At 34.7% G+C, this 26,485-nt stretch overlaps 2 protein-coding genes and 2 pseudogenes across 3 annotated transcripts; 2 read left to right on the forward strand and 2 right to left on the reverse strand.

The window, feature by feature from the left end:
- LOC109349887 (trehalase) lies at positions 329-5,956 on the reverse strand. 2 transcript variants are annotated; one of them, XM_019590930.1, is made up of 12 exons: positions 5,926-5,956; positions 5,112-5,622; positions 3,578-3,697; positions 3,108-3,223; positions 2,892-2,992; positions 2,706-2,815; positions 2,387-2,459; positions 2,137-2,301; positions 1,951-2,038; positions 1,133-1,232; positions 810-1,023; positions 329-634 (listed from the first exon to the last, which is right to left on the reverse strand). In XM_019590930.1, exons 2-12 carry the CDS (start codon positions 5,600-5,602, stop codon positions 551-553), a joined length of 1,662 nt encoding a protein of 553 aa, XP_019446475.1. In that variant the 5' UTR covers positions 5,603-5,622; positions 5,926-5,956; the 3' UTR covers positions 329-550. The 2 variants fall into 2 exon arrangements, with proteins under 2 accessions (XP_019446475.1, XP_019446474.1); XM_019590929.1 differs by lacking the exon at positions 5,926-5,956 and having other exon boundaries at positions 5,112-5,704.
- On the reverse strand, positions 10,782-11,404 carry LOC109349888 (leucine-rich repeat-containing protein AAC1). Its single transcript, XM_019590932.1, has one exon. The coding sequence runs from the start codon at positions 11,275-11,277 to the stop codon at positions 10,948-10,950; it is 330 nt and encodes a 109-aa protein (XP_019446477.1). The 5' UTR covers positions 11,278-11,404; the 3' UTR covers positions 10,782-10,947.
- LOC109349889 lies at positions 12,226-20,011 on the forward strand (annotated as a pseudogene).
- LOC109350463 lies at positions 19,985-26,016 on the forward strand (annotated as a pseudogene).

Raw genomic sequence — 26,485 nt, forward strand, 5'->3', positions numbered from 1 at the left:
ATAGCTTTAAACATATTCACTAACTGGTTTTGGGCAACAACTTTGCACAAAGGAAAATGAATGTTAACACTGATTCTAATTATAGTTTGTATACCTCCCAATGCTATATTATAGGCTTGTGATTGATTTCATGGTACAAGGAGTGACAAACAAATCAGATGCACTTATCCCTCTTAGCACACCCTTTTCTTTACACCTTTAGTTAGACTATACATGTTCCTGTAATAAGAGATTGAATTGAGGCTTGTTTTCTTTATTGATAGATACTTTGACAAGAAAAGTGGAAGGCTTCTCAGAATAAGGTGCAATTAAATCAGAGATTTTTAAATTAGCTGCTATTTTTTATGTTTGCATTTTCTCTTTTATTCATAGGACAAGCAATAAGGTTTCAAATAGGCTAGCTAGATGGACAGTGCATAGCTCTGTAATGAAAATGCTTTGTGAATATCAGTGTTGCTACATAGATAGCTTTCATAAGTAAACTATTTCACCATCCTTTGAAATATGCCATTAATATCAGAAGAACTCATCCTTCCAATTTCTGAGCACATCAACAACTTATTTTCCGATCTTCAGGCCACCCGAACTCCTCCAAGAATGCCAGCAAAACACCATTCGACCAGCCGAAACCAGTCTGCATAGTCACACAGGCAGATATGTCATTTACTGTTTTTCTTTCTCTCTAAAATATGTAGATTGATAACAAATCCATGAAAAGTTCAACAAGCAATTTTCTTCCAATCACCTAAGATATGTTTCTCAAATCTTTCCCTATACTAATAAATCACGAAGATGAAGTATACTCATACCTGTGGTTCATATTCACCACCACCTCCAAATTCTCCACAATGCTCCACATCAAACTTTTCGTGCATTACACCCGTTTTCTTGTACACAATAAAATTGGTTGTGATCCATTTGATGGCAATTTCCTCTGCCAATGATTTTGCTTCTTTCAATCCTGATTTTACAAGGCCTTCAACTAGCATGTGTTGAAGTGGGGCCCAACCATTTGGAAAGTCCCTATTACAAGTTGCATAAGAGCCATTAACAATGACATATATGAACTGAAGTGTTTTCATTATCTTTCCCAGTATAACATCAACTAAATCTGAATTTCTTTATTACTTACCACTGTTGTCCTGAATCACTCAAAGAAGTTGCAATTCCGGCAGCACGAATCAGACCAGAACTTTTGAGACTTTCAACAACGTTACCCGCAAGCGAAATATCTTACGAAGTATAAAACATATTAATAATCATGGAGGAATTTCCTTTTCAAAATTTCAGAAAGAAAGCTAAACTCAGTAACAAAAGGTTAGATACATTACTTGTAATCTACATCTCCCAAATAATAAAATCAGATATTGGTTATTGGTGTTTATTTTTATAGACCAAAATCATTTTAAGTAAAAAGTAGCTAGAAGCATCGTCTATGTGCATTCAACAGAAAGTCCTTCCTTGTTTAAGTTGATGAAATGTCAGCAACATAATATAAACTAATCTTACACTGTTGAATAGCTTCTTATAACATTCTAATAAAATTACACGTTGATCTGAAACTATTTACCACTCCATCATTTGTTGAAAGAGCAACTATTTGATTTAAGTATTTAATAATCTACTGTTAGTGTAAGTTTTGGTGTGCAAAATCAATATGATATAAATAGTTATCTATAACTGCACAGTTAAATAGATGAAAATCGGTCCATAAGAAGTTTGGATAGCATGATCGAAAGTCTTACACTCACGCTCATAAGTTCCAAACCCTCTATGCATTTGTGTACTGAAGGCATCCTTGTGTGGACATGATAGAGTTTAGGCTTTACAAAAGCTAAAGCCCTAAACTGGTTCCACAATGACGACAACAATCATTCTTCATGCAATTAAATGTACTTGCTAGTTGCTACCAAAGTTGATGTGGATACCATATCAGCTTATCAAGAATACCTGAGTAAAATGGCTCCATCCACAGAGGAACAAAATTAGAGGCATATACATTTTGGTTCTGATGTAGTTCTTTCTGAACTTGAGCTTCCTGGAAGTACCAAAGAGGTAGTCAGAACTCATAAGAATTGTAGAAGGGTAGCACAGCTCCCTTTATGGTAGGTTTCTATAAGTAGAACTACGAAATACCTCAGATGTACTACTGCTGAGCCAGTAATCAAGCCATTGTTTCATGTTTTCGTTCCAAAAAACACAATTCATTGCTTTTTTTCTAACATCAGAAATTTCTAGAAACTTTTCAGCAGTGTTATCATCTCCGATGACTTTTGCAAAGAATGCGATATTAAGTTCCATCTGAATCAATAAGCATTAGAGGATTAATCAGGTTACAGACTCTGGTTTCAAGTCTTCTCTTTAGTCATATTGGTCTAAGACATACCCCAAGTAGAAATGCATTTAAATCAACCGGTATTACAGATGTTGCAGCCAATGTTGTGAAATCAGGTGGATCTCTGCATCAAAACATGAGATAATTTTACCAAATCACAGTAATTCTTACTGCTTAAAGAAGGAAACATATTAGGAAGTAAGCTGATGTTTGCTCTACTAAGAAAGATGACCATTTGATTGAAGATGCCCCGCTTAAGCTTAGAAGCCTAATAAACACCAAAACCAAAACTGCATCTCAAACATTCATATGAATTTCATGATTTTACTTCTTTTTTCATAAAAAACTGAAGTTATATATAAAATAGTACCTCATCCATCTTGTGCTGAAATCCCACCCTGATTCAGCAGCCGAAGCCAGATCACGGTAAAACTGTTCTTTTTCTGAATCATTCAAGAATTTGGAAGCAGATTCCTTGTCCTATGGCATTGAATTACCAAAAGTTATAGATTAAATGCCATTTTATTGATACCATAGTTGTTAACAAACAACACACCATTATGTACGCTTCTGGCCTGGGTTTGTTCCACATTGCATAATAACGATTTAAGGAGTGAGTGCAACCTTGAGCATCCGTAATGGTCACCTTATGTATTTCTAAAAAGATAAAATATAAAAGGTAAACAACTATTACACTTGGGCAAACTAAAAGGTCATCCAACTACAAATAACAAACTATAAAGAAATTGAGGCAAAAGTTGTGGTGTAATACCTGAATTCCAAAACTCATGCTCTTTCAGTAATGCAGGTAGACATCTTTTAACTAATTCAATATCATCAGTGCTATGGTAGATCTCATAAATCATAGCGCTCAAAAGGGGAGGCTGGCTGTAAAATCATAGCCAAACTGTCTGTAAGGCCAAGAATTATAACAGTAATAACAATAACAACAAGAGCAATAATTTCTTTTATTTGAGAAGGTGCAGCGCAGATATGAGAATGAGGTGAAATGCTACCAGAGTGAAAATCACGATGCTCTTAGGGAGGACAGATGTACGCAGCCATATCCTTCGGGAACTTTTATTTACTAATGATAAACTTATTAATATCAAATTTGCTCAATTCATATTTTGCCTACTAATTGTTTAAAAGGAAAAAAAGAAAACAGAAACTGAAGACAAAAAGGACACTACCAATAACAATAAGCATAACAGCGACAGCAGTGAATGAAAAAGTGGGTACCTCCTGTTAGTGTAATATGCTCTAGCACCATTAAGCACAAATCCATATTCTTCTATGAGGGATATGAGATTAGTCACAATTGCTTTAGCAGTCTTATACATTTTACTCACCAGCAAGCCCCTGCAACCCAAAAATAAAACAAAATCAACCCATTAATCGCTTAGAAAATTAAATGGGAAAAGGAAAACTATAAGAAAATTACAGCTTAAGCAAATTTCTAAGGACAAAAGCATTATTTAGAGTTGTGTGAGCCAAGATTTTATATCACGTTCCATAATTGTCATTACAACCACTCTTTCTGCAATTGAGTAACAACTTAAACAGTTGCATCCATTGCATTTCTTTCACAATTGTCTATAATCATGGTAAATGCCAAGGTGATGAACCAAAAACTGAAATCATGCCAAAAGTCCCATAACCTTAAACATGCACTTTTAGAGATCTGTGCATTGCTAAGAGAAGCTCACACTTGCGTAAAATATTTAAAGTTTAACTCTCATTTTTTTCTCACATCACTTTTAAACAAATAGGATGAGTTTGACACAATGATAAGGTTGTTGCTTAGTGACTATAAGATCACATATTCAAATCCTGGAAATAGTCTATCCACTTACAGGGATAAATCTGCATACATCTATTCTCCCCAGACCACACTAAGTGAGAGTCTATCACTTTTAAACAAAGCAGTCAATGTACGAAGCTCCCTATGATGGCAAATAAGTTACTGAACAATTGAGGTAGCAATATAACTGTGAAGACTCTAAAACCACCATATTGCTTTGTGAACCACAATTTAAAGGCAGATAAGCAGTGCTCCCTTTGTTATAAAACATTTTTAACTAAAATTATACCTACCAACCAATAAAAAGTGGTTGGTTTTCTTGATTTGTTAAAGAATATTGCAAGATTAATACTGCTTCTTAACTAATTGTCTTAATATTACAATCCTCATTTAATATTGCTTCCTAATTAATGGGTCTTATTAAAAGTCCAAAAAGTAGAGTGAACGCTATTAATATAGAAAAATGAAAATAACAATAATAAATGCTGCTAAGATAGAAGGGGGTGTTAGAGGGAGTATGAAATGGAATGTATAAAATCAAGAGAAAAAAGATATGACAATTGTAGAAATTTTTAGAGTGTAGTCATTCATTTATATTAGTTTTTATTTATATTTAATATTCAATGAAAATGATTGAAAAATTATGATGGATAAGTTATTATAACAATATAAAAAAACTCTTACACTTTATATACATTTTTTTCTCATAAATAAATATAAGTAATATAAATTAATGTTTGTACTTACATAAATCTTAACATAAATGTTACACCCTAACGTTAAACATCAAATAATGGTAAATTTCTGTATCAAAAAAGATTTATATAGGCTACCCAAGATGTGTAACATTTTATATACTCATTTATTTTTATTTATTTTATTAGTCAAAAAATAAAATATGAATTTAATATATTTTCTAATCATGAGAATGAATTAATAAAGTAATAATGAAGTTGAGAGAGATGAACAAACCTAATTACCCAATAAGAATCCCAATAATAAACCTCTCGAAAACGCGAACCTGGAATAACAACACTACAAGGAAGAGGAATCAGAGTATGCAACTGTGGCTCCCTCATTACCCTACTCGACATTTTTCTACTCAAATTCTTCCAAAGCGAATGAATCTCCAACGCCCACGCTCTCACCTCTTCGTTCTTCACCTTCTCCAAGAACCCCTCTGGCTCCATAACAAAATCCTCTGGTTCCAGGTACACCATATCATCCCCTGCACCCTCGAAGTATTCTTCTATGTAACCGTTTAAATCCTCCACCGTTACGGCGCCGTTAGGGGCTCTGGGAAGGTTGTGGAAGGCGCGTGTTGTTTGTGATAGGTCGAATTTGAGAGGTAAATCCACGTAGGTTTTGGGGTCGAAGGTTTCTGAGTTGCTGAAGGTTTCGAATGCGGTTTGTTGGAGAAGTTGGAGGAAAGAAACGAGAGGGGTTGAAGAAGAAGAAGACATTGGTGATGATGATGATGATCCTGTCACAATGAATGTTAGTAACTGTGAGAGTAATAATAACAAGACTAAATACCTATTTTGTTCCATTGCACTTTCCACGTGTTATAAAATATACTAAAAATGAGTATCATTTTTTTTGTTTTTGGACTTTGATCAACCAAAATAATGTGATGGTGTGAAACATTGTTGGAATGGGAATAAGGGAACATAAAAAAATATGATGATGTAGTGTTGAATAAGGGAACATAAAAAAATGGAGAGGGTGAAATTGGAGATGCTGAGTGAGAATTAAATAAAGAAGAAGGAGAGGTGATATAACAAACCAAGAATGGCGATTCATGAAGCTGGGAAGGTAGCTTTTGATTTAGAATCAGCTCTTTGAGGAGTGAGGGAGCGTGTGAGTATAAATAGTAATAAAATAATAGTGTAATAGTGTAATATTGTAAAGATTTATAACACTACTTCATCTTCATTCATTTGTAATACTTTTAAGAGAATAATATATCTCCTCATATCAGGAGATAACTTATCTCCTCTAGCCAGTAAAAATATGACATGTATGCTATTTTGTTTATTTTTTAAAATATTTTTATAAAAAATGATGAAATATGACACATGTCATGTCATGATTTCACTGACAAGAGGAGATAACTCATCTCCTACGAGATACTCGATTCCCTACCTTTAAATAATAAATTATGTAATAATAGTATAATTTTTTTTACATTTTCTTAAATTAGTGGTATAATGGCTAGTGAATCTAGTTCGGGGGAATAAGAATAAAATGTTTAAATATTTAGGAAAATATATCTACCGTTCATATATTATGTTAAACAGTGGTTCACATATGATGTCTTACTCCTTTTATGTTACTCTATGTGTTAAGAGATAGAATTGGTCAGAAAAATATTTTATAATTACATTCTTAACTCAAATATTTTTTTCAACCAATCAAAGATAATGATATATAGAGTAGTATAAAAAGTGGGACATTAGATGTGCACTCGTCAAACACATTCCACATCAATACAAAAAAACATGTCACTTTTATTATTATTATTATTTTTAAAGTAAATTATACTGACACCTCCTGAGTTTAAGTGAAATTACACAAATCACTTAAACTTTTTTAAAACTTACACAAACCCCCTTAATTATATATATAAGTTACACTGAGTACCCCTATAATAAGATAGATAAGTGTAATTTCTTAAATAAAAAATGGTGACGGGTGTAATTAAGTCAAACAAAATACGATATATTGTGAAGACAAGTCCAAATAGTATAAAAGTCGATGTTTATTCTTTATTTTGGTTAGTTACAATATAATACGAGAGTAATTTAAACATCTCCTTAGACTTATTGATGTAGGTTGTATCGAATAAAAATAATGAGTATATATCAAGTTTATACTTTTTGGACTTGTCTCCATAATATAACATATTTAATTTGACTTAATTACACCCGTCACTATTTTTGTTTAAGAAATTACACTTATATATCTTACAAGGGTAGTTAGTGTAATATATGTATAAATAAAGATGGTTTGTGTAGGTTTTAAAAAGGTCTGGGTAGTTTATGTAATTTCACTAAAACATACGAGGTTTCTGGCTAATTCACTCGTTTTTATTTAGAACATTGAACTGAGATTTGAGACATGTTTTCAATATTTAGTTTTTTTGTCTGTTTGGGTATGCTAATACCTACTAGTATCAATTAAGCTCATGGCTTGTGGGCATGACCATGTGTCTTGATTGTGGTCACTTGTACCATATGCCAACAACAATGTGAAACGCGGCACTCGTCACGTGTAGTCTTCGTATAGGTGTCATATCTACCTGAAAATTACTGCCTATTGAAAGTTTAAAGTATACATACATGGCATCTCATTATTGTGCAAAAAGTGCAAAACATCTCAATTAGTATACTATTTTGTATGTCTCAGTATAACATGCGAAACCCAACCCATTTGAATTGCATATTAAGTGAGTCAATCAATATGGCTCGCACATGTGTGGAATTAAATGGGTTGGTCCATTTTGTTGTCCTTGATTTTTAGTTGTACTTGCAAAACCAATTCATCGTTCAGTCTGTCATGCTTTATGTGCTGCCCTAGTTGCAATTGTGGTTTAGTCACATATTGTTCTGCTGTGTCCTGGACGATCCTGGATTTTTTGTGAGCTTGATTTGTTCCATTTTGCTGAGTTTTGTTGAGCTACATTTATCATATATGCTCGTATTTGTCTTGCTAAATTTACTTTTTCAAAATTTTCCCTATTCTCCTGTTATGTAAGGCTTACGACTTTAGTATGTCTATATTTTGATTGTGTTAATATGTTAGTTGTACAGTCTAGTTGATTTTGTTTGTTTATGTTTACTTTTCTTAATGCTTGATAATTGATATGATCTTAAGGACCGCATTAGAATCACATGTTTTAATAGTCACCTATCCCACCAGAACTTACATAAAATCTTGATATTGTCGACATACTCCACATGCTTGAGCCCATATACCCAACTTTACATGCATGCATGATTCATCATTATTATTTCGCACACATGCATGACATCGTACATATGGGCCGGTGAGAGGTGTTAGTGATGTAATATTAGATGTCTAGGAAATGAAAAACAAGTTTTTAAAACCCGATTCTGTTGGTAAATTGCAAACTTGATGAAAAATTAACGGTGTGCAAAGGTCCACAAAGTATTGGTATATTTATATGTCAATTCTGACACTGTCATCTTGAAGAAAGACTCCGTCAGTCAATCTTATAATGACTTAAGTGGAAAAAAATATAATATAAAAACTATGAAAACAATAAATTAAAAATTAATTAAAATTAAAAATTAGTTACTAATCACATGATAGTTATGTACATATATCTTTAAATTTGGACTATTGTGTGTGTGTGTGTGTGTGTGAGAAAAATTAATGCAGGGCTTAGAAGCTAACCAGTTTATTTGCCTTTGGCAGTGAATAGAGAAGCAGAAGACACCGGTCCTGAGATCCCGGAAGTTATAGAAGCCCAAGACCGCAACTCAGCTTTAAAATAAGCTCCATGCTTGACCGCAGAAAGCTACCTTGAATTATTACTATTTCCACCAAATTTATTGGCTTATTTAAAACTGAAACTTAATTTGAGATGAGAGTAACAAGTACAATAAGACAGAGCTCTATTGTAAGGAATTTCTTATACTCTGAAGCAAGAGAAGAATTCAAACAGAGAATAAGGAGTTGGGAAAAAGAAACTAGATTATGGAAGAGCCCACATCCTTAGTAAAGCAAGCCAAATTTCAGGTCCCAGTGGGTAGAACTCTGAAGGAAAAGAGAACAAACTTTTACATAGTTCGAAAATGCATAGGCATGCTTCTCTGTTGGAAGGATAATGGAGAATAGCATCAGCTGTAAAACACTAATTTACAAAGCAATGCACACCAAATTTAACTTAGATTTTCCAGAGAAGCACCGCATGATGGATGACCAATTGATCAATGTCAAAAGCAACATATGATAGAAGCTTTATCACCTTGGAGTTTTTTCACCTACCAAGTGAAAGTGCCATTGTAGATCTTACTGTGATTCATTTTTTACTTTCTGTAAGTTATTGTTTTCAACTGTAAAAGCAATACATTATCATAGGAGCTATAAAGAGTGTGCATGGTAACACTCACACAAGCACATATGAAGAGCATGGAAGAGGAGAAAGATGAAATCAAGTGAGCAAAGACTTTGGCTTAGCTAATATTAGTCTCATATTGCATTCATACTTTGAACACATTTCGATACAGTTCTCCAGCAAAACTATTCCCTGTCCATATCCATATCCATATCCATATCCAGCATCACCGCTAACTGAAAGTAAATTAAATTCCACTTGACTATGTTACTTAATACCTACTACCTGACATGTCAAACTCATTGCATGTTGTCACAACACATCATTGGATGAAGATGAAGACATAAATGCTACATTGACAACAAGTCAACCACAACCAAGTCTTTTTTCCATATCTATAGAAAAATCATTAATCTAATTAGTTTATCTTGGTCTTCCTCTACTACTAGCAATTTGTCTCCTTTTACCTGTCTACCCTCTTCTCCAAGCATCCCCGAACCGCTCAAAACAAGCTTCTACAATCTTTTCCGAATAAGTGTTACCTCAACGTACTCTATAATGCATCCATTTCTAATTTGATCATGTTTAGTGTTCACTCATTCAATGCAACATTTTCATCTCTTCGCTAGAATGACAATGAGTTCATTCAAGGAAGTAATATTGCTTCCATGCTTGACCTCCTTGGCATAAAACCAAATTGATGGTTTGGAATATGAGTCTCTTTTCTAGATCTATGTTCAATTACTCTCTCCAAGGCATCAAAATATGTCCCATGAGCTTAATCTCCTTGGGCAGTTTTGTATATCACTCTTTTTCTTATAAGTGAGGGGTGATAAATAGGGATTAAAGTAATTTCCCTCCATTCACACAATATTTTCTTAGACCTCATACTCATAACCTTGGCAAACAACTTTGTGAGCCAACATAAATCCTTCTCTCCTAGACTCTTAGACCTCATACTCATTTGTTATTCATGTTGATTGTCTGCCTATGTTGTGCTTTATCGCAAATCTATATATGACCAATTCTAAGCACGAATAAAAGGTGAGGGTTGTAAAACATTATCAAATCTCAATCAACATGAATAACAAATGGCACAGAAACTTTAAGCTAGCAACACATCAAAAACTTATTTAGTTTTGACATATTAATATATGGAAGAGCATATGGCAATGGTATGTCTTTCTTCATCATTTGGACATCTTCCTATAACCATCTAAATATATTGTACTAAGTCTACTAACTTTTCTCTAAGTTGTTATTAGCAATGTAACCCTAAACTCGGTCTCAAACCATAATTACGACCCCAGAGTCCAGAGATTCTATTAGTATTACACACAATGCCAATTGCATCGCTTGTGCAATAGAATTAAATCTTTGATTCATTCCAAAATTTCCAATGATTCAAAGACTTTCCTAGTTATAAGTTCAAAACCTAAAATCAAATCAATCGATCAAAACCTCAATGCATCTAGTGTTAGCTCAAAATCAAAGGATAATTCATGAATCAAACAAATTCAAATAGTAACAATAACGCGAGGGAATGAAAAACAACAGGTAGAGAAAGAGAATATAGTTAATATATGCATAAACTGACATCACATGATCACAGTGCAATTCTGCAAAAACAAGGTACATGGAATTGAAATTCGGATCCCTTACTTTTGATACATAAAAACACGAAAAGGAAAAGGCCTATACAGCGCAAAACGACGACGTATTGCTTCAAACGGGGAGGTTGGAGACGTCGTTGGTGTTATGGCCATTGACCTGAACGACGGGAGGACTAGTTGTTGCTGTAGTGGTGGTGGTGGTGGTTGCGGTGGGGGTGATGGAGGTGGTGGTGGAGTAATCGTCGTCGTCGTCATCGTCATCGTCGGGGTCAGATGTGGTAACGTTGACACAGGAAAAGCGTTCTAGAGAAGAGAAGAAAGCGGAAGAGACGGTGGAGCCCACCCAGGTAGCAACGTGATCGATCGTCTCCTTCGATATTATGCCGCCGTTTACGTTGTTGTTCTCCTCCGTCGTCGCCGCCGCGTTCTTGTTCTCCTCCATCGCCGCTGCGCAATCAGATCCAATGTTTATTTCGTTTTCTTTTCTCAAACGTAAAGGACTGTTTTCAACTTTAACGATCAGAGAATTATTAACTCAGGGAGAGAGAGGAGAAGAAAGGACCTGCGGAATTACCCTATTGTCCCTCATCTATTCCTAATTTTTTTGGTACCTTTAAGAAATTTATTTTGAGGTAATAAGAATCATTTTCATGAATCGAACTCTACTAAATCTCAATCTTCATAATTTAATGGGATCTTACACTACTAAATCATGATAATTTATTCCTATTTTGGTGTCCGTAATAATATCCATGTTTTTTTTAATAATATTGCATAAATTTAAATTGTAATAATGTAATCACTTATCATACTTTAAAGTAGAGTCAAATAAATGGTTACGGTATGGATGAGAATGGGGAGGTACTTGTAAATAACATTTACAATGAGTCGAGTCCGAATCAATGTTTTTTAACCGCTGTTAAATGGATCTATGTAATGAGATACTCAAATTTGTGAATAATTAGATTTGTTATTCCTTGGGGAGGTACTTATAAATAACATTTACAATAAGTTGAGTCCGAATCAATGTTTTTTAACCGTTGTTAAACGGATCTATATAATAAGATACTCAAATTTGTGAATAATTAGATTTGTTATTCCTTCTTATGTATTATTTTAAAACTATAATATAACTTTAATGTTATATTATTAATTCACGATGTAATACTTATATTATTAAATATTATTGGTATGTTATTACACACTAATGTTACTTGTTAATTCATATATTCATATAATATCATGTTGAATAAGCAGTGCTTTAGTAAATAAATTTGAGAAGAAATATATGCACAAATGAAGTAAAAACAAAAAATAACAAAACAAAGAAGCTCTCATTATCCAATACCCTTTCTATACTTAACTTCCTACACTTCAGTTCTTCTCAGAACAAAAAAAGAATCAAACAAACCCAAATTCAAAATATTTTCTCTGTTCTGAAGATGAGATTGGTGAAGGTAGCTACTTGCAATCTTAACCAATGGGCCATGGAATTCGATTTCAACACTCGCCAAATCAAACACTCCATTTCCAAAGCTAAACAATCCGGCGCTATCATCAGGCTCGGACCCGAACTCGAAATCACTGGTTATGGCTGCGAAGATCATTTCTTAGAACTCGACACTGTTAACCACTCGTAACTTTTTCCTCTTTTCACATGTTAATTAATAATTGAGTGTAATATATACACAATACATCATCCACCTTATCATTTTTTTCGAAGAGTTGATGATTAAACATGAGTAGTAAATATTTATTTCAGTCCCTTTATGTTTTTTTTTTGTTTACTTTGGTAATTTGATCCCTCACAATTTAAAAAAACAAAATGGTTCCAAGAAATAATAAATGGTGGTTATATTAGTTTATTTTAGCATATTTTACAACACTTGATAGAGATTAATTTGATCTTAAAAATAACTAATTTGACACACATTTGAAATATATTTACTCTTTATATTTGTTTCTCTTCATAATTTCACACAGGAAGAGTATATGAAGTGCCCTTAATGTTTTTAAGGTAAAAATAGAAACTTTTTATTATTTGATTGCAGATGGGAATGTTTGAAGGAAATATTGCTTGGTGATTGGACGGATGATATAGTCTGTAGTATTGGAATGCCAATTATCAAAGGTTCAGAGCGGTACAATTGTCAAGTTCTGTGTTTGAATCGTAAAATTATTATGATTAGACGGAAAATGTGGCTTGCTAATGATGGAAATTATAGAGAATTGAGATGGTTTACTGCATGGAAGCAAAGAGATGAACTTGTTGATTTTCAGCTTCCAATTGAAATATCTGAGGCTTTAGGCCAAAATTCTGTTCCCTTTGGTTACGGTTTCGTTAAGTTTCAAGACACATAAGTTGCAATTCACTTGCTATGTTTCTGAACTTTATGTGGACAAAACTTTAGTACAATTCTTTGGAAATTTGTGGTGTTGTTTCTTAATAGAAATATAATGTGTAGAAGTTCATCAATGAAAACATAGCATGTGTGACCGCTATTGCACTTGGAGTGTTTTTACAAGCTTCTAAAGATTTGTACCTAAACTATGTACATTATTATATACATTTGTACCATCTATAGCATCCATGGTCCTACCTTTTCTGTTTTATTTTCTGATACTTTTTACAAGTCATGCTTCCCCATCCAATAAAATCACACATGATTTTGAAGTTAAGATGAAAAATTGGCTAAAGCTGAATTCTGAGATCAATATATTATATATGTTGCTTATTCTCTTCTTTTATGTGGGTACTTAGCTTACAATGAGTAGATACTGTTTATCCTCTTGCCTTTTAAACATATCCATCCATAGCATTGTAATTTGTATCTTTGAAGCAATCATGTGATTTATGTTCCTGCCCTTTTTTCATACTCCTCTAAATTTTTAGATCCATGTTAGAAACTAGTGTGTTCTACATAGTTCAGCCAGAACTTTTAGAGATTCAAGAATGGTTGTTAGATTAGTCAAAGTGGTGGGGACCACTCATCTATCCAGTATTTCAAAACATCAGTGATGTTAGAGCTACACCTAAATTCATACATCTATCACTTACAGTCTTACACCTATCACTTTTGAAAATAAATTTTCTTTCTTTTCAAATCAACCATATTTCCCTCCAAAGTCCAAACTGTCTTTTTATCTCAAAATCGTGGGTGTAAGAGGTGTATGAGTTTAGGAGTAGATATAACATTATTGTAAAAACAATGGCAAAAGAATTCTGTCTGTCTTGCATTTTCCATGTTCCAACTATTGTGTGTACTTGTTTAATTTATTTTTTGGGTCCTTCCAATTCTAGTCAGATGTTTACCAAGTGCTAAATATAAAGCACTTTTTCATTCTTAGAGCTATTGCAGCTGAAGTTTGTGAAGAGTTTTTTACTCCAATCCCCCCTCATTCTGAGCTTGCATTGAATGGTGTTGAAGTGTTTATGAATGCAAGTGGAAGTCATCATCAACTTAGAAAGCTTGATGTTCGTCTTCGTGCTTTTATTGGTGCCACTCATACTCGTGGAGGAGTTTACATGTATAGCAATCACCAAGGATGCGATGGTGGTCGCCTTTACTATGGTAGAAAATATTTCTCTTCACAGAAAAATATTTGTGATTTTCACATTTATGTCCATTTCATTGCATATTCTGCAGAGTGAATTACCTTGTTACCTTCAATATTCTGGAAGTTGATATTCAGACATTTTTACTTCCTCTTAGAATGTTATCCCTTATGAAAGTTTCATGTATGTAGTTTTTTTTTTCCTATTAAGTTTTCTGAAATTTTACCTTGTTTAAATTAATTGTAACAGATGGATGTGCTAGTGTTGTGGTTAACGGAGATGTTGTTGCTCAGGGTTCACAATTTTCTTTAAAGGATGTTGAGGTTGTGGTTGCTCAGATAGATCTAGATGTGGTAGGTGTTGCATGAGTTTCCATATATCAATGATAGACATTGGATTTGGTTCCTTTACTCACTTGTCTATTGGTAGGTTTCTAGCCTTAGAGGATCTGTAAGTAGCTTTCAAGAGCAAGCAAGTTGTAAAACAAAGGTTCCTTCGGTGGAAGTACCATATAGTCTCTGTCAGCATTTTAACCTTAAAACGCGCCTCTCCATTCCACTTAAGGTTAGTTCGCTGTCATTTTGAGTTGCATCTTTTTTACTGCTAAAAATAATTAGCTTCATAGGTGCTCATAAATGGCATCCTGAGTTCTGATTTCACTTAAAGAGTGCCTGACACCTAGTTATTTTTTCATGCCTAATTTAGATCCTTCGATGATATGTCACAACTTCACTGCTGCAATCACTCTGGTAGATAAGTTGCTAAAATGAAATTATTTATACTTATAGATTAAGTATCATTCTCCTGAGGAGGAAATAGCATTTGGACCTGGTTGCTGGTTATGGGATTACCTAAGAAGAAGTGGAGCATCTGGTTTTCTGCTTCCTCTTTCTGGTGGAGCAGACAGTTCGTCTGTTGCTGCGATTGTCGGGTGCATGTGCCAGCTGGTTGTGAAAGGTGAGTTTGAATGCAGTGTCAAGTGCTGTTCGATCCTGGTATACTTTGAAAGCTTCTTCATTTTTTAAACGAATGAAAATTTAGGGTCAGGGGTGGTTGCCCCATCCCAAAGTCAGATGCTTTTAAAGTTTCCCTGTCCACTCAACTTGTGACTGTATTTTGAAGCTAAATTGTTGTATATACCATTGTAGGACTGCTTATTTAGGAATAAACAAGTGCCTCAAGTGACTAGTGATCTAGCTTCTGTTGAATATAAGCTGTAAAAGTATCTCAACTGACAAATAAGTTAGTCGGAGAAGTGGACCTGAATCTTTATATTTCCTTTATCGGAAGTCCCGCAAAATTGTTTTTTGTTGATAGCCAAACATTTTTTCTTCTTTTTTAAGGGGAGCGGGGAGTGAGCGCACTCCCCGGGATTTGAACCCAGACATTCACACTTTATGTACCACATCTTAACCAACTGAGTTGACTATCAGGAACCCTGCAAAATTGTTTGATTATAGGATGTAGTGTATTTTTATTTGTTCGAAGTTCAACTGCTTGCAAAGAAACAAATCTGTGAAATCATTGCAACCGTAGAATTGAGATGGGCTATTTGTTTTTCATTTTCATTTAATTTGTTTTGGAATTGTGGCAGAGGTGAAATAAGCAGTTATGTTTCACACTTTCACCTTACAAATCCAAAAGTTGCGAACCAGATATGATTGGTAATGGTTCATATTTTCATGCAGAAATTGTGAATGGAGATGAACAAGTTAAAGCAGACGCAATAAGAATAGGAAACTATAAAGATGGACAATATCCTACAGACAGCAGAGAATTTGCTAAACAGATATTCTAAACTGTGTTTATGGGATCTGAAAACAGGTAAATGATGAATTTCTTGTTTCCATGTTTTACAATTTTTTGTTGTCCTTAGGTTTCTATATGCTATTTTGAATATATGCTTCTTCAACATTTGTATAAAGTGTGATCTGATAATCTCCCATGTTTAAGGATTTTTATTTTTTATACATTATTTATTGTTTTGATGCTGTTTTCTTCTGTTCCATTTTGTTTTAAACACCCCAATTAAAGTTAACTAATGGTTTGGGGACACCCTTGATGCACAGTGCACACCAAAAAGTTACTGTTGGGACCCATAGATATACTGTAAGGCCCGCTGAGCAACTAATTCAACAAGTGTGCATTGAACTTAATATGTGGACATTTTATTATAGAATGAATAGCTACTGGGGGTAGAGGTAAGGTGGCAGAGGGACAATGTAACAAGGGAGTTGGTTAGGCAATGGGTGAGCATGTTTCTGTTACAATTAGAGATGAGTGTGAGAGAGGGTATCTTTTGAGAAGTCATTTTGTTAGTCATGGGCAAAGAGCATTAGTTCTTTATAGGAACTTAGCTCTATGGATAGTAAAACACTGTTCTATTGCACTTTCTCAGTTTATTCCGCATCAATATTGTTCTGTTTTCTAGTCCATTTATTTTGTTATTGCATTTCTGTGATTGCTGATACTGGTTCATATCAGTTATCTAATGGTTACAATGAACAAAAGCTGTTTGTTTTTGTTGATGTAACACTTACATGCTACTGCATAAGTTAGATCAGTAAGCTTATAGATTTCAGTTTCCAATCTAGTATCTAAAAGTGTGTGTGGTTTCGGTGATCCTGGGTACCTGACCTAGTGCCAATAATTATTAAATCCTATGTGCTCTTACAAGGTCGACATGGTGTTCTTTGGAACTTTTACAAACAGAATAGTTATACTATTGTGCAGTTTAAAGCATAGATACTGGAATACCCATGTCAGTGAAAGACGTCAATCTTTGAATGCTAGGATTTGTTTCTTAATTTCTATGTTGAGAAATCCTTTCATTTTATCAAACTGTTAATCAGTTTAAGCAGAATGACACCTTCAAATGTAATTTATAGAAGTACTCTTATCAATTGTTTTGATGCATCTATAAATACCCTCCTTGCAGTTCAGATTTGACAAGATCATGGGCCAAGGTGCTGGCTGATGAAATTGGTTCATGGCACCTTGATGTTTCCATTGATGCAGTTGTATCTGCTTTTCTGTCATTGTTATAAGGTAAATGAACCGTGAACTTCTGACTTTTTTCAATCATAAATGACTAGCACTAGAACTCCGTAATCTATTTAGTCATGCCCTTTGGTTCTCCACTGGAGTATATTGACATTGTAGTAAAGAATTGTGTTTCAGTTCTTAAATAAGTCATTTGCAGATCTCCATACCAGGACCTAGCTAGACCAGACTAAAAAATAACTGTAGTTTCTTTATACTGAATCTTTTTTTCCTGGTTGAAGATTGGAAACTTGTTATCTATTTTGTCTCTATTAAATCACAGGCCTTAAATAATTTATGCCGTTTTGTTTCTACAGTTAGATGGTGGATCTAATGTTGAGAATTTAAGCTTACAGAACATCCAAGCTCGAATCAGAATGGTGCTAGCTTTCATGTTAGCATCACTCTTGCCTTGGGTTCACAGCAAACCTGGGTTTTATCTTGTCCTGGGGAGTTCCAATGTGGACAAGGGGTTACGTGGTTACTTGACGAAGGTATCTCTACACTGCTTTAGATTATGCCTTTCTTAGTTTCTAATTTCTCTACCTTTACAGTTTATCTCTTCTTACAGTATGATTGCAGCTCAGCAGATATAAATCCTATTGGCAGTATAAGTAAGCAGGACCTACGAGCATTCCTGCGATGGGCAGCCATCCATCTTGGTTAGGCATCTTTGGCAGATATTGAAGCAGCTCCACCCACTGCTGAACTGGAGCCGATAGGATCTGACTATAGTCAGGTAATATTCTCTTGTTGTTACTACTGGTCTTGAATCTCTTCATGAATCCTTTCAGTTTCATTTTTTGATTGCAAATGAATATGATATACCATATTTGGTAGATGTGTTGGCATATGTGGGATTTTTGCCTAAGTAGATCGCAAAGGTAATACATAGGGAATATGTCATGGCAATAAATCGTTATTATTTTTATGAATCAAAATGAAAGATAATTACCAGTACTACCCTAGATAGAAATACCGTAGACAATTTAACAGGAGTAAGAGCTCAAATCGCATCTGGCACCTTTAGAAAAATTTCTGGTCTTTATCTGGAGAAGTTAGTTGCTAAGTAATTGGTCTTTTGGACATGTGATCATGTTTGAAACACCCACAAAAAGTTCGTGAGAGAAAAAGTGCTGCAAAGTACAACACTCGGTAAAAAGAAGAGATATAACATCCAAAGGAGAAGGTTGTTTCACTGGTTGTGCATATGGTTTTTTTGGATTTCTCTTTTCCTGCCTGCCTTTCTTCTCTGTGTTTTTTGGAAAGACAGATTGTTCTTATCTCCCTTCAGCAGTGTTCTACTAGTTTATGCTTGTTAAGGTATTTGACTTCTGTTTCAGTTTTTGTGTGTTGGGTTTTATCTGTATGCATTGGTAATTCATTCTACTCAAGTTTTAGAAATGTAATTCAACACCTCATTCTTTGTTCAACAGCTTGATGAAGTTGATATGGGAATGACTTATGAGGAACTATCAGTCTATGGAAGACTACGCAAAATTTTCCTTTGTGGTCCAGTTTCCATGTTCCAGGTATATATTGTGCTTCTCCATTCTGCTTTATTTATGTCCTCTTCAGCTTTTCAGTTGTTTTTTTCATTTGTTTTATTTTTCATCTTAAAATATTTGGAAGGGATATTGTGAAACAAGTAGTTGTCTGACCCTATTACTTTGATACAATTTATTGTTTTGATCATTCCTTTTTCTCCTTCCATATCTAAACTGTATTAAGTTTAGCGCAACGTAAGGTTGTTTGTTAGTGACCATGAGGTCACGGGTTGGAATCCTGGAAACAACTTCTCCATTTGTGGGCATAAGGTTGCATACATCTACCCTCCCCAGACCTCACTAAGTGGGAGCCTCGTGCATTAGGCCGTCCTTTTATATCTAAACCCTATAATTTCAACAGGTTGAATAACACTTTGTAATCTACTGTTGTCCATTTTATAGCACAGCCATTATATATCCGTTTTGTTATATACTGTTTGCAGAATTTATGCTACAGATGGGGTGCAAGATTGACTCCATCACAGGTAGCTGAAAAAGTGAAACACTTCTTCAAGTATTATTCCATCAATCGACACAAAATGACTGTCTTGACACCCTCCTATCATGCAGAGGTATGAATTTGTATTCTTAATGCATTTTTTTATTCATCTCAAATTCTTGATTCCCCAAGTATTATACTTTGTGTTGGCTAATGAAAATGTACAATCTTACTTGCAGAGTTATTCGCCGGAGGATAATAGGTTTGATCTTCGCCAGTTTCTTTACGATGCAAGATGGCCATATCAATTTCGGAAAATCGATGAACTTGTTAGTGAGTTGAATGTTAAAGATGTTGTTCAAGAGCCAGGGGAGTTTGAAACAGTGGCAGCTGCTTCATCAGAAGTTGTTGGTGGGATGGGAGTTGCTGCACAGGTTCAGGCAATCCCAATGTTGGACTCTAACTAAAATTAAACGTTCCCCAAATAAAACAAGAAGTGATTTATAGATTTTCATATGCAAGAAGGTACAGAGAGATTTTATCATTTATACCACTTGTGTGAGAAATGAAATTCATTCAACCTTGCATACCATTTTCACTGCTTATTGCACGGCCGGTTTGTTTGCGAATTGGATTTTGAAGGGGAATAAATTGAAAAAGAATACTTGAAAGCCATCAAATACACTGATAAAATGATTCTTTTTGGGTCCTTCCAATTCTAGTCAGATGTTTACCAAGTGCTAAATATAAAGCACTTTTTCATTCTTAGAGCTATTGCAGCTGAAGTTTGTGAAGAGTTTTTTACTCCAATCCCCCCTCATTCTGAGCTTGCATTGAATGGTGTTGAAGTGTTTATGAATGCAAGTGGAAGTCATCATCAACTTAGAAAGCTTGATGTTCGTCTTCGTGCTTTTATTGGTGCCACTCATACTCGTGGAGGAGTTTACATGTATAGCAATCACCAAGGATGCGATGGTGGTCGCCTTTACTATGGTAGAAAATATTTCTCTTCACAGAAAAATATTTGTGATTTTCACATTTATGTCCATTTCATTGCATATTCTGCAGAGTGAATTACCTTGTTACCTTCAATATTCTGGAAGTTGATATTCAGACATTTTTACTTCCTCTTAGAATGTTATCCCTTATGAAAGTTTCATGTATGTAGTTTTTTTTTTCCTATTAAGTTTTCTGAAATTTTACCTTGTTTAAATTAATTGTAACAGATGGATGTGCTAGTGTTGTGGTTAACGGAGATGTTGTTGCTCAGGGTTCACAATTTTCTTTAAAGGATGTTGAGGTTGTGGTTGCTCAGATAGATCTAGATGTGGTAGGTGTTGCATGAGTTTCCATATATCAATGATAGACATTGGATTTGGTTCCTTTACTCACTTGTCTATTGGTAGGTTTCTAGCCTTAGAGGATCTGTAAGTAGCTTTCAAGAGCAAGCAAGTTGTAAAACAAAGGTTCCTTCGGTGGAAGTACCATATAGTCTCTGTCAGCATTTTAACCTTAAAACGCGCCTCTCCATTCCACTTAAGGTTAGTTCGCTGTCATTTTGAGTTGCATCTTTTTTACTGCTAAAAATAATTAGCTTCATAGGTGCTCATAAATGGCATCCTGAGTTCTGATTTCACTTAAAGAGTGCCTGACACCTAGTTATTTTTTCATGCCTAATTTAGATCCTTCGATGATATGTCACAACTTCACTGCTGCAATCACTCTGGTAGATAAGTTGCTAAAATGAAATTATTTATACTTATAGATTAAGTATCATTCTCCTGAGGAGGAAATAGCATTTGGACCTGGTTGCTGGTTATGGGATTACCTAAGAAGAAGTGGAGCATCTGGTTTTCTGCTTCCTCTTTCTGGTGGAGCAGACAGTTCGTCTGTTGCTGCGATTGTCGGGTGCATGTGCCAGCTGGTTGTGAAAGGTGAGTTTGAATGCAGTGTCAAGTGCTGTTCGATCCTGGTATACTTTGAAAGCTTCTTCATTTTTTAAACGAATGAAAATTTAGGGTCAGGGGTGGTTGCCCCATCCCAAAGTCAGATGCTTTTAAAGTTTCCCTGTCCACTCAACTTGTGACTGTATTTTGAAGCTAAATTGTTGTATATACCATTGTAGGACTGCTTATTTAGGAATAAACAAGTGCCTCAAGTGACTAGTGATCTAGCTTCTGTTGAATATAAGCTGTAAAAGTATCTCAACTGACAAATAAGTTAGTCGGAGAAGTGGACCTGAATCTTTATATTTCCTTTATCGGAAGTCCCGCAAAATTGTTTTTTGTTGATAGCCAAACATTTTTTCTTCTTTTTTAAGGGGAGCGGGGAGTGAGCGCACTCCCCGGGATTTGAACCCAGACATTCACACTTTATGTACCACATCTTAACCAACTGAGTTGACTATCAGGAACCCTGCAAAATTGTTTGATTATAGGATGTAGTGTATTTTTATTTGTTCGAAGTTCAACTGCTTGCAAAGAAACAAATCTGTGAAATCATTGCAACCGTAGAATTGAGATGGGCTATTTGTTTTTCATTTTCATTTAATTTGTTTTGGAATTGTGGCAGAGGTGAAATAAGCAGTTATGTTTCACACTTTCACCTTACAAATCCAAAAGTTGCGAACCAGATATGATTGGTAATGGTTCATATTTTCATGCAGAAATTGTGAATGGAGATGAACAAGTTAAAGCAGACGCAATAAGAATAGGAAACTATAAAGATGGACAATATCCTACAGACAGCAGAGAATTTGCTAAACAGATATTCTAAACTGTGTTTATGGGATCTGAAAACAGGTAAATGATGAATTTCTTGTTTCCATGTTTTACAATTTTTTGTTGTCCTTAGGTTTCTATATGCTATTTTGAATATATGCTTCTTCAACATTTGTATAAAGTGTGATCTGATAATCTCCCATGTTTAAGGATTTTTATTTTTTATACATTATTTATTGTTTTGATGCTGTTTTCTTCTGTTCCATTTTGTTTTAAACACCCCAATTAAAGTTAACTAATGGTTTGGGGACACCCTTGATGCACAGTGCACACCAAAAAGTTACTGTTGGGACCCATAGATATACTGTAAGGCCCGCTGAGCAACTAATTCAACAAGTGTGCATTGAACTTAATATGTGGACATTTTATTATAGAATGAATAGCTACTGGGGGTAGAGGTAAGGTGGCAGAGGGACAATGTAACAAGGGAGTTGGTTAGGCAATGGGTGAGCATGTTTCTGTTACAATTAGAGATGAGTGTGAGAGAGGGTATCTTTTGAGAAGTCATTTTGTTAGTCATGGGCAAAGAGCATTAGTTCTTTATAGGAACTTAGCTCTATGGATAGTAAAACACTGTTCTATTGCACTTTCTCAGTTTATTCCGCATCAATATTGTTCTGTTTTCTAGTCCATTTATTTTGTTATTGCATTTCTGTGATTGCTGATACTGGTTCATATCAGTTATCTAATGGTTACAATGAACAAAAGCTGTTTGTTTTTGTTGATGTAACACTTACATGCTACTGCATAAGTTAGATCAGTAAGCTTATAGATTTCAGTTTCCAATCTAGTATCTAAAAGTGTGTGTGGTTTCGGTGATCCTGGGTACCTGACCTAGTGCCAATAATTATTAAATCCTATGTGCTCTTACAAGGTCGACATGGTGTTCTTTGGAACTTTTACAAACAGAATAGTTATACTATTGTGCAGTTTAAAGCATAGATACTGGAATACCCATGTCAGTGAAAGACGTCAATCTTTGAATGCTAGGATTTGTTTCTTAATTTCTATGTTGAGAAATCCTTTCATTTTATCAAACTGTTAATCAGTTTAAGCAGAATGACACCTTCAAATGTAATTTATAGAAGTACTCTTATCAATTGTTTTGATGCATCTATAAATACCCTCCTTGCAGTTCAGATTTGACAAGATCATGGGCCAAGGTGCTGGCTGATGAAATTGGTTCATGGCACCTTGATGTTTCCATTGATGCAGTTGTATCTGCTTTTCTGTCATTGTTATAAGGTAAATGAACCGTGAACTTCTGACTTTTTTCAATCATAAATGACTAGCACTAGAACTCCGTAATCTATTTAGTCATGCCCTTTGGTTCTCCACTGGAGTATATTGACATTGTAGTAAAGAATTGTGTTTCAGTTCTTAAATAAGTCATTTGCAGATCTCCATACCAGGACCTAGCTAGACCAGACTAAAAAATAACTGTAGTTTCTTTATACTGAATCTTTTTTTCCTGGTTGAAGATTGGAAACTTGTTATCTATTTTGTCTCTATTAAATCACAGGCCTTAAATAATTTATGCCGTTTTGTTTCTACAGTTAGATGGTGGATCTAATGTTGAGAATTTAAGCTTACAGAACATCCAAGCTCGAATCAGAATGGTGCTAGCTTTCATGTTAGCATCACTCTTGCCTTGGGTTCACAGCAAACCTGGGTTTTATCTTGTCCTGGGGAGTTCCAATGTGGACAAGGGGTTACGTGGTTACTTGACGAAGGTATCTCTACACTGCTTTAGATTATGCCTTTCTTAGTTTCTAATTTCTCTACCTTTACAGTTTATCTCTTCTTACAGTATGATTGCAGCTCAGCAGATATAAATCCTATTGGCAGTATAAGTAAGCAGGACCTACGAGCATTCCTGCGATGGGCAGCCATCCATCTTGGTTAGGCATCTTTGGCAGATATTGAAGCAGCTCCACCCACTGCTGAACTGGAGCCGATAGGATCTGACTATAGTCAGGTAATATTCTCTTGTTGTTACTACTGGTCTTGAATCTCTTCATGAATCCTTTCAGTTTCATTTTTTGATTGCAAATGAATATGATATACCATATTTGGTAGATGTGTTGGCATATGTGGGATTTTTGCCTAAGTAGATCGCAAAGGTAATACATAGGGAATATGTCATGGCAATAAATCGTTATTATTTTTATGAATCAAAATGAAAGATAATTACCAGTACTACCCTAGATAGAAATACCGTAGACAATTTAACAGGAGTAAGAGCTCAAATCGCATCTGGCACCTTTAGAAAAATTTCTGGTCTTTATCTGGAGAAGTTAGTTGCTAAGTAATTGGTCTTTTGGACATGTGATCATGTTTGAAACACCCACAAAAAGTTCGTGAGAGAAAAAGTGCTGCAAAGTACAACACTCGGTAAAAAGAAGAGATATAACATCCAAAGGAGAAGGTTGTTTCACTGGTTGTGCATATGGTTTTTTTGGATTTCTCTTTTCCTGCCTGCCTTTCTTCTCTGTGTTTTTTGGAAAGACAGATTGTTCTTATCTCCCTTCAGCAGTGTTCTACTAGTTTATGCTTGTTAAGGTATTTGACTTCTGTTTCAGTTTTTGTGTGTTGGGTTTTATCTGTATGCATTGGTAATTCATTCTACTCAAGTTTTAGAAATGTAATTCAACACCTCATTCTTTGTTCAACAGCTTGATGAAGTTGATATGGGAATGACTTATGAGGAACTATCAGTCTATGGAAGACTACGCAAAATTTTCCTTTGTGGTCCAGTTTCCATGTTCCAGGTATATATTGTGCTTCTCCATTCTGCTTTATTTATGTCCTCTTCAGCTTTTCAGTTGTTTTTTTCATTTGTTTTATTTTTCATCTTAAAATATTTGGAAGGGATATTGTGAAACAAGTAGTTGTCTGACCCTATTACTTTGATACAATTTATTGTTTTGATCATTCCTTTTTCTCCTTCCATATCTAAACTGTATTAAGTTTAGCGCAACGTAAGGTTGTTTGTTAGTGACCATGAGGTCACGGGTTGGAATCCTGGAAACAACTTCTCCATTTGTGGGCATAAGGTTGCATACATCTACCCTCCCCAGACCTCACTAAGTGGGAGCCTCGTGCATTAGGCCGTCCTTTTATATCTAAACCCTATAATTTCAACAGGTTGAATAACACTTTGTAATCTACTGTTGTCCATTTTATAGCACAGCCATTATATATCCGTTTTGTTATATACTGTTTGCAGAATTTATGCTACAGATGGGGTGCAAGATTGACTCCATCACAGGTAGCTGAAAAAGTGAAACACTTCTTCAAGTATTATTCCATCAATCGACACAAAATGACTGTCTTGACACCCTCCTATCATGCAGAGGTATGAATTTGTATTCTTAATGCATTTTTTTATTCATCTCAAATTCTTGATTCCCCAAGTATTATACTTTGTGTTGGCTAATGAAAATGTACAATCTTACTTGCAGAGTTATTCGCCGGAGGATAATAGGTTTGATCTTCGCCAGTTTCTTTACGATGCAAGATGGCCATATCAATTTCGGAAAATCGATGAACTTGTTAGTGAGTTGAATGTTAAAGATGTTGTTCAAGAGCCAGGGGAGTTTGAAACAGTGGCAGCTGCTTCATCAGAAGTTGTTGGTGGGATGGGAGTTGCTGCACAGGTTCAGGCAATCCCAATGTTGGACTCTAACTAAAATTAAACGTTCCCCAAATAAAACAAGAAGTGATTTATAGATTTTCATATGCAAGAAGGTACAGAGAGATTTTATCATTTATACCACTTGTGTGAGAAATGAAATTCATTCAACCTTGCATACCATTTTCACTGCTTATTGCACGGCCGGTTTGTTTGCGAATTGGATTTTGAAGGGGAATAAATTGAAAAAGAATACTTGAAAGCCATCAAATACACTGATAAAATGATTCTAAAGTTTTTTTTTTTTTTTTTCAAAACTTAACTCAGGAACAGACCTTAAGGTCTTTTACTCAGATGCAGATCAATCAAAGTCATGGCTTAAGTGACCTTGGCCCATACTTGTCGGAGTCAAGATTATTTGAATTTATTGTTAGCCTAAATTGTTAGTAAGTGATTTATATCATCTTACCATAATGGTAGATTTTTTTGATAATTTACCATAATGGTAGATTTAACTTACAGTAAATTACATTGATATTTTCTGAGTTTTAGCGAAATTATATTAATCACTCCTCAATTTTTTACATTTACACAAACTCCTTTCTTTTTGTACTTTCATTATATTGACTACCCCTAAATGTGAAATAAGTGT

This window comes from Lupinus angustifolius, chromosome LG06 (assembly GCF_001865875.1).
Source record: "Lupinus angustifolius cultivar Tanjil chromosome LG06, LupAngTanjil_v1.0, whole genome shotgun sequence".
Taxonomy (NCBI): domain Eukaryota; kingdom Viridiplantae; phylum Streptophyta; class Magnoliopsida; order Fabales; family Fabaceae; genus Lupinus; species Lupinus angustifolius.

Bases quoted from the DNA above. Each gene is read 5' to 3' on its own strand.
- LOC109349887 (XM_019590929.1), bottom strand. From the start codon at position 5,689: ATGGAACAAAATAGGTATTTAGTCTTGTTATTATTACTCTCACAGTTA. The intron at 3,224-3,577 runs GTACCCACTTTT...ATGATTTTACAG, and splicing joins GCATATTACACTAACAGGAG to CCAGCCTCCCCTTTTGAGCG. The intron at 2,460-2,705 runs GTACTATTTTAT...GTTTTGATGCAG, and splicing joins TTCAGCACAAGATGGATGAG to AGATCCACCTGATTTCACAA.
- LOC109349888 (XM_019590932.1), bottom strand. From the start codon at position 11,277: ATGGAGGAGAACAAGAACGCGGCGGCGACGACGGAGGAGAACAACAAC.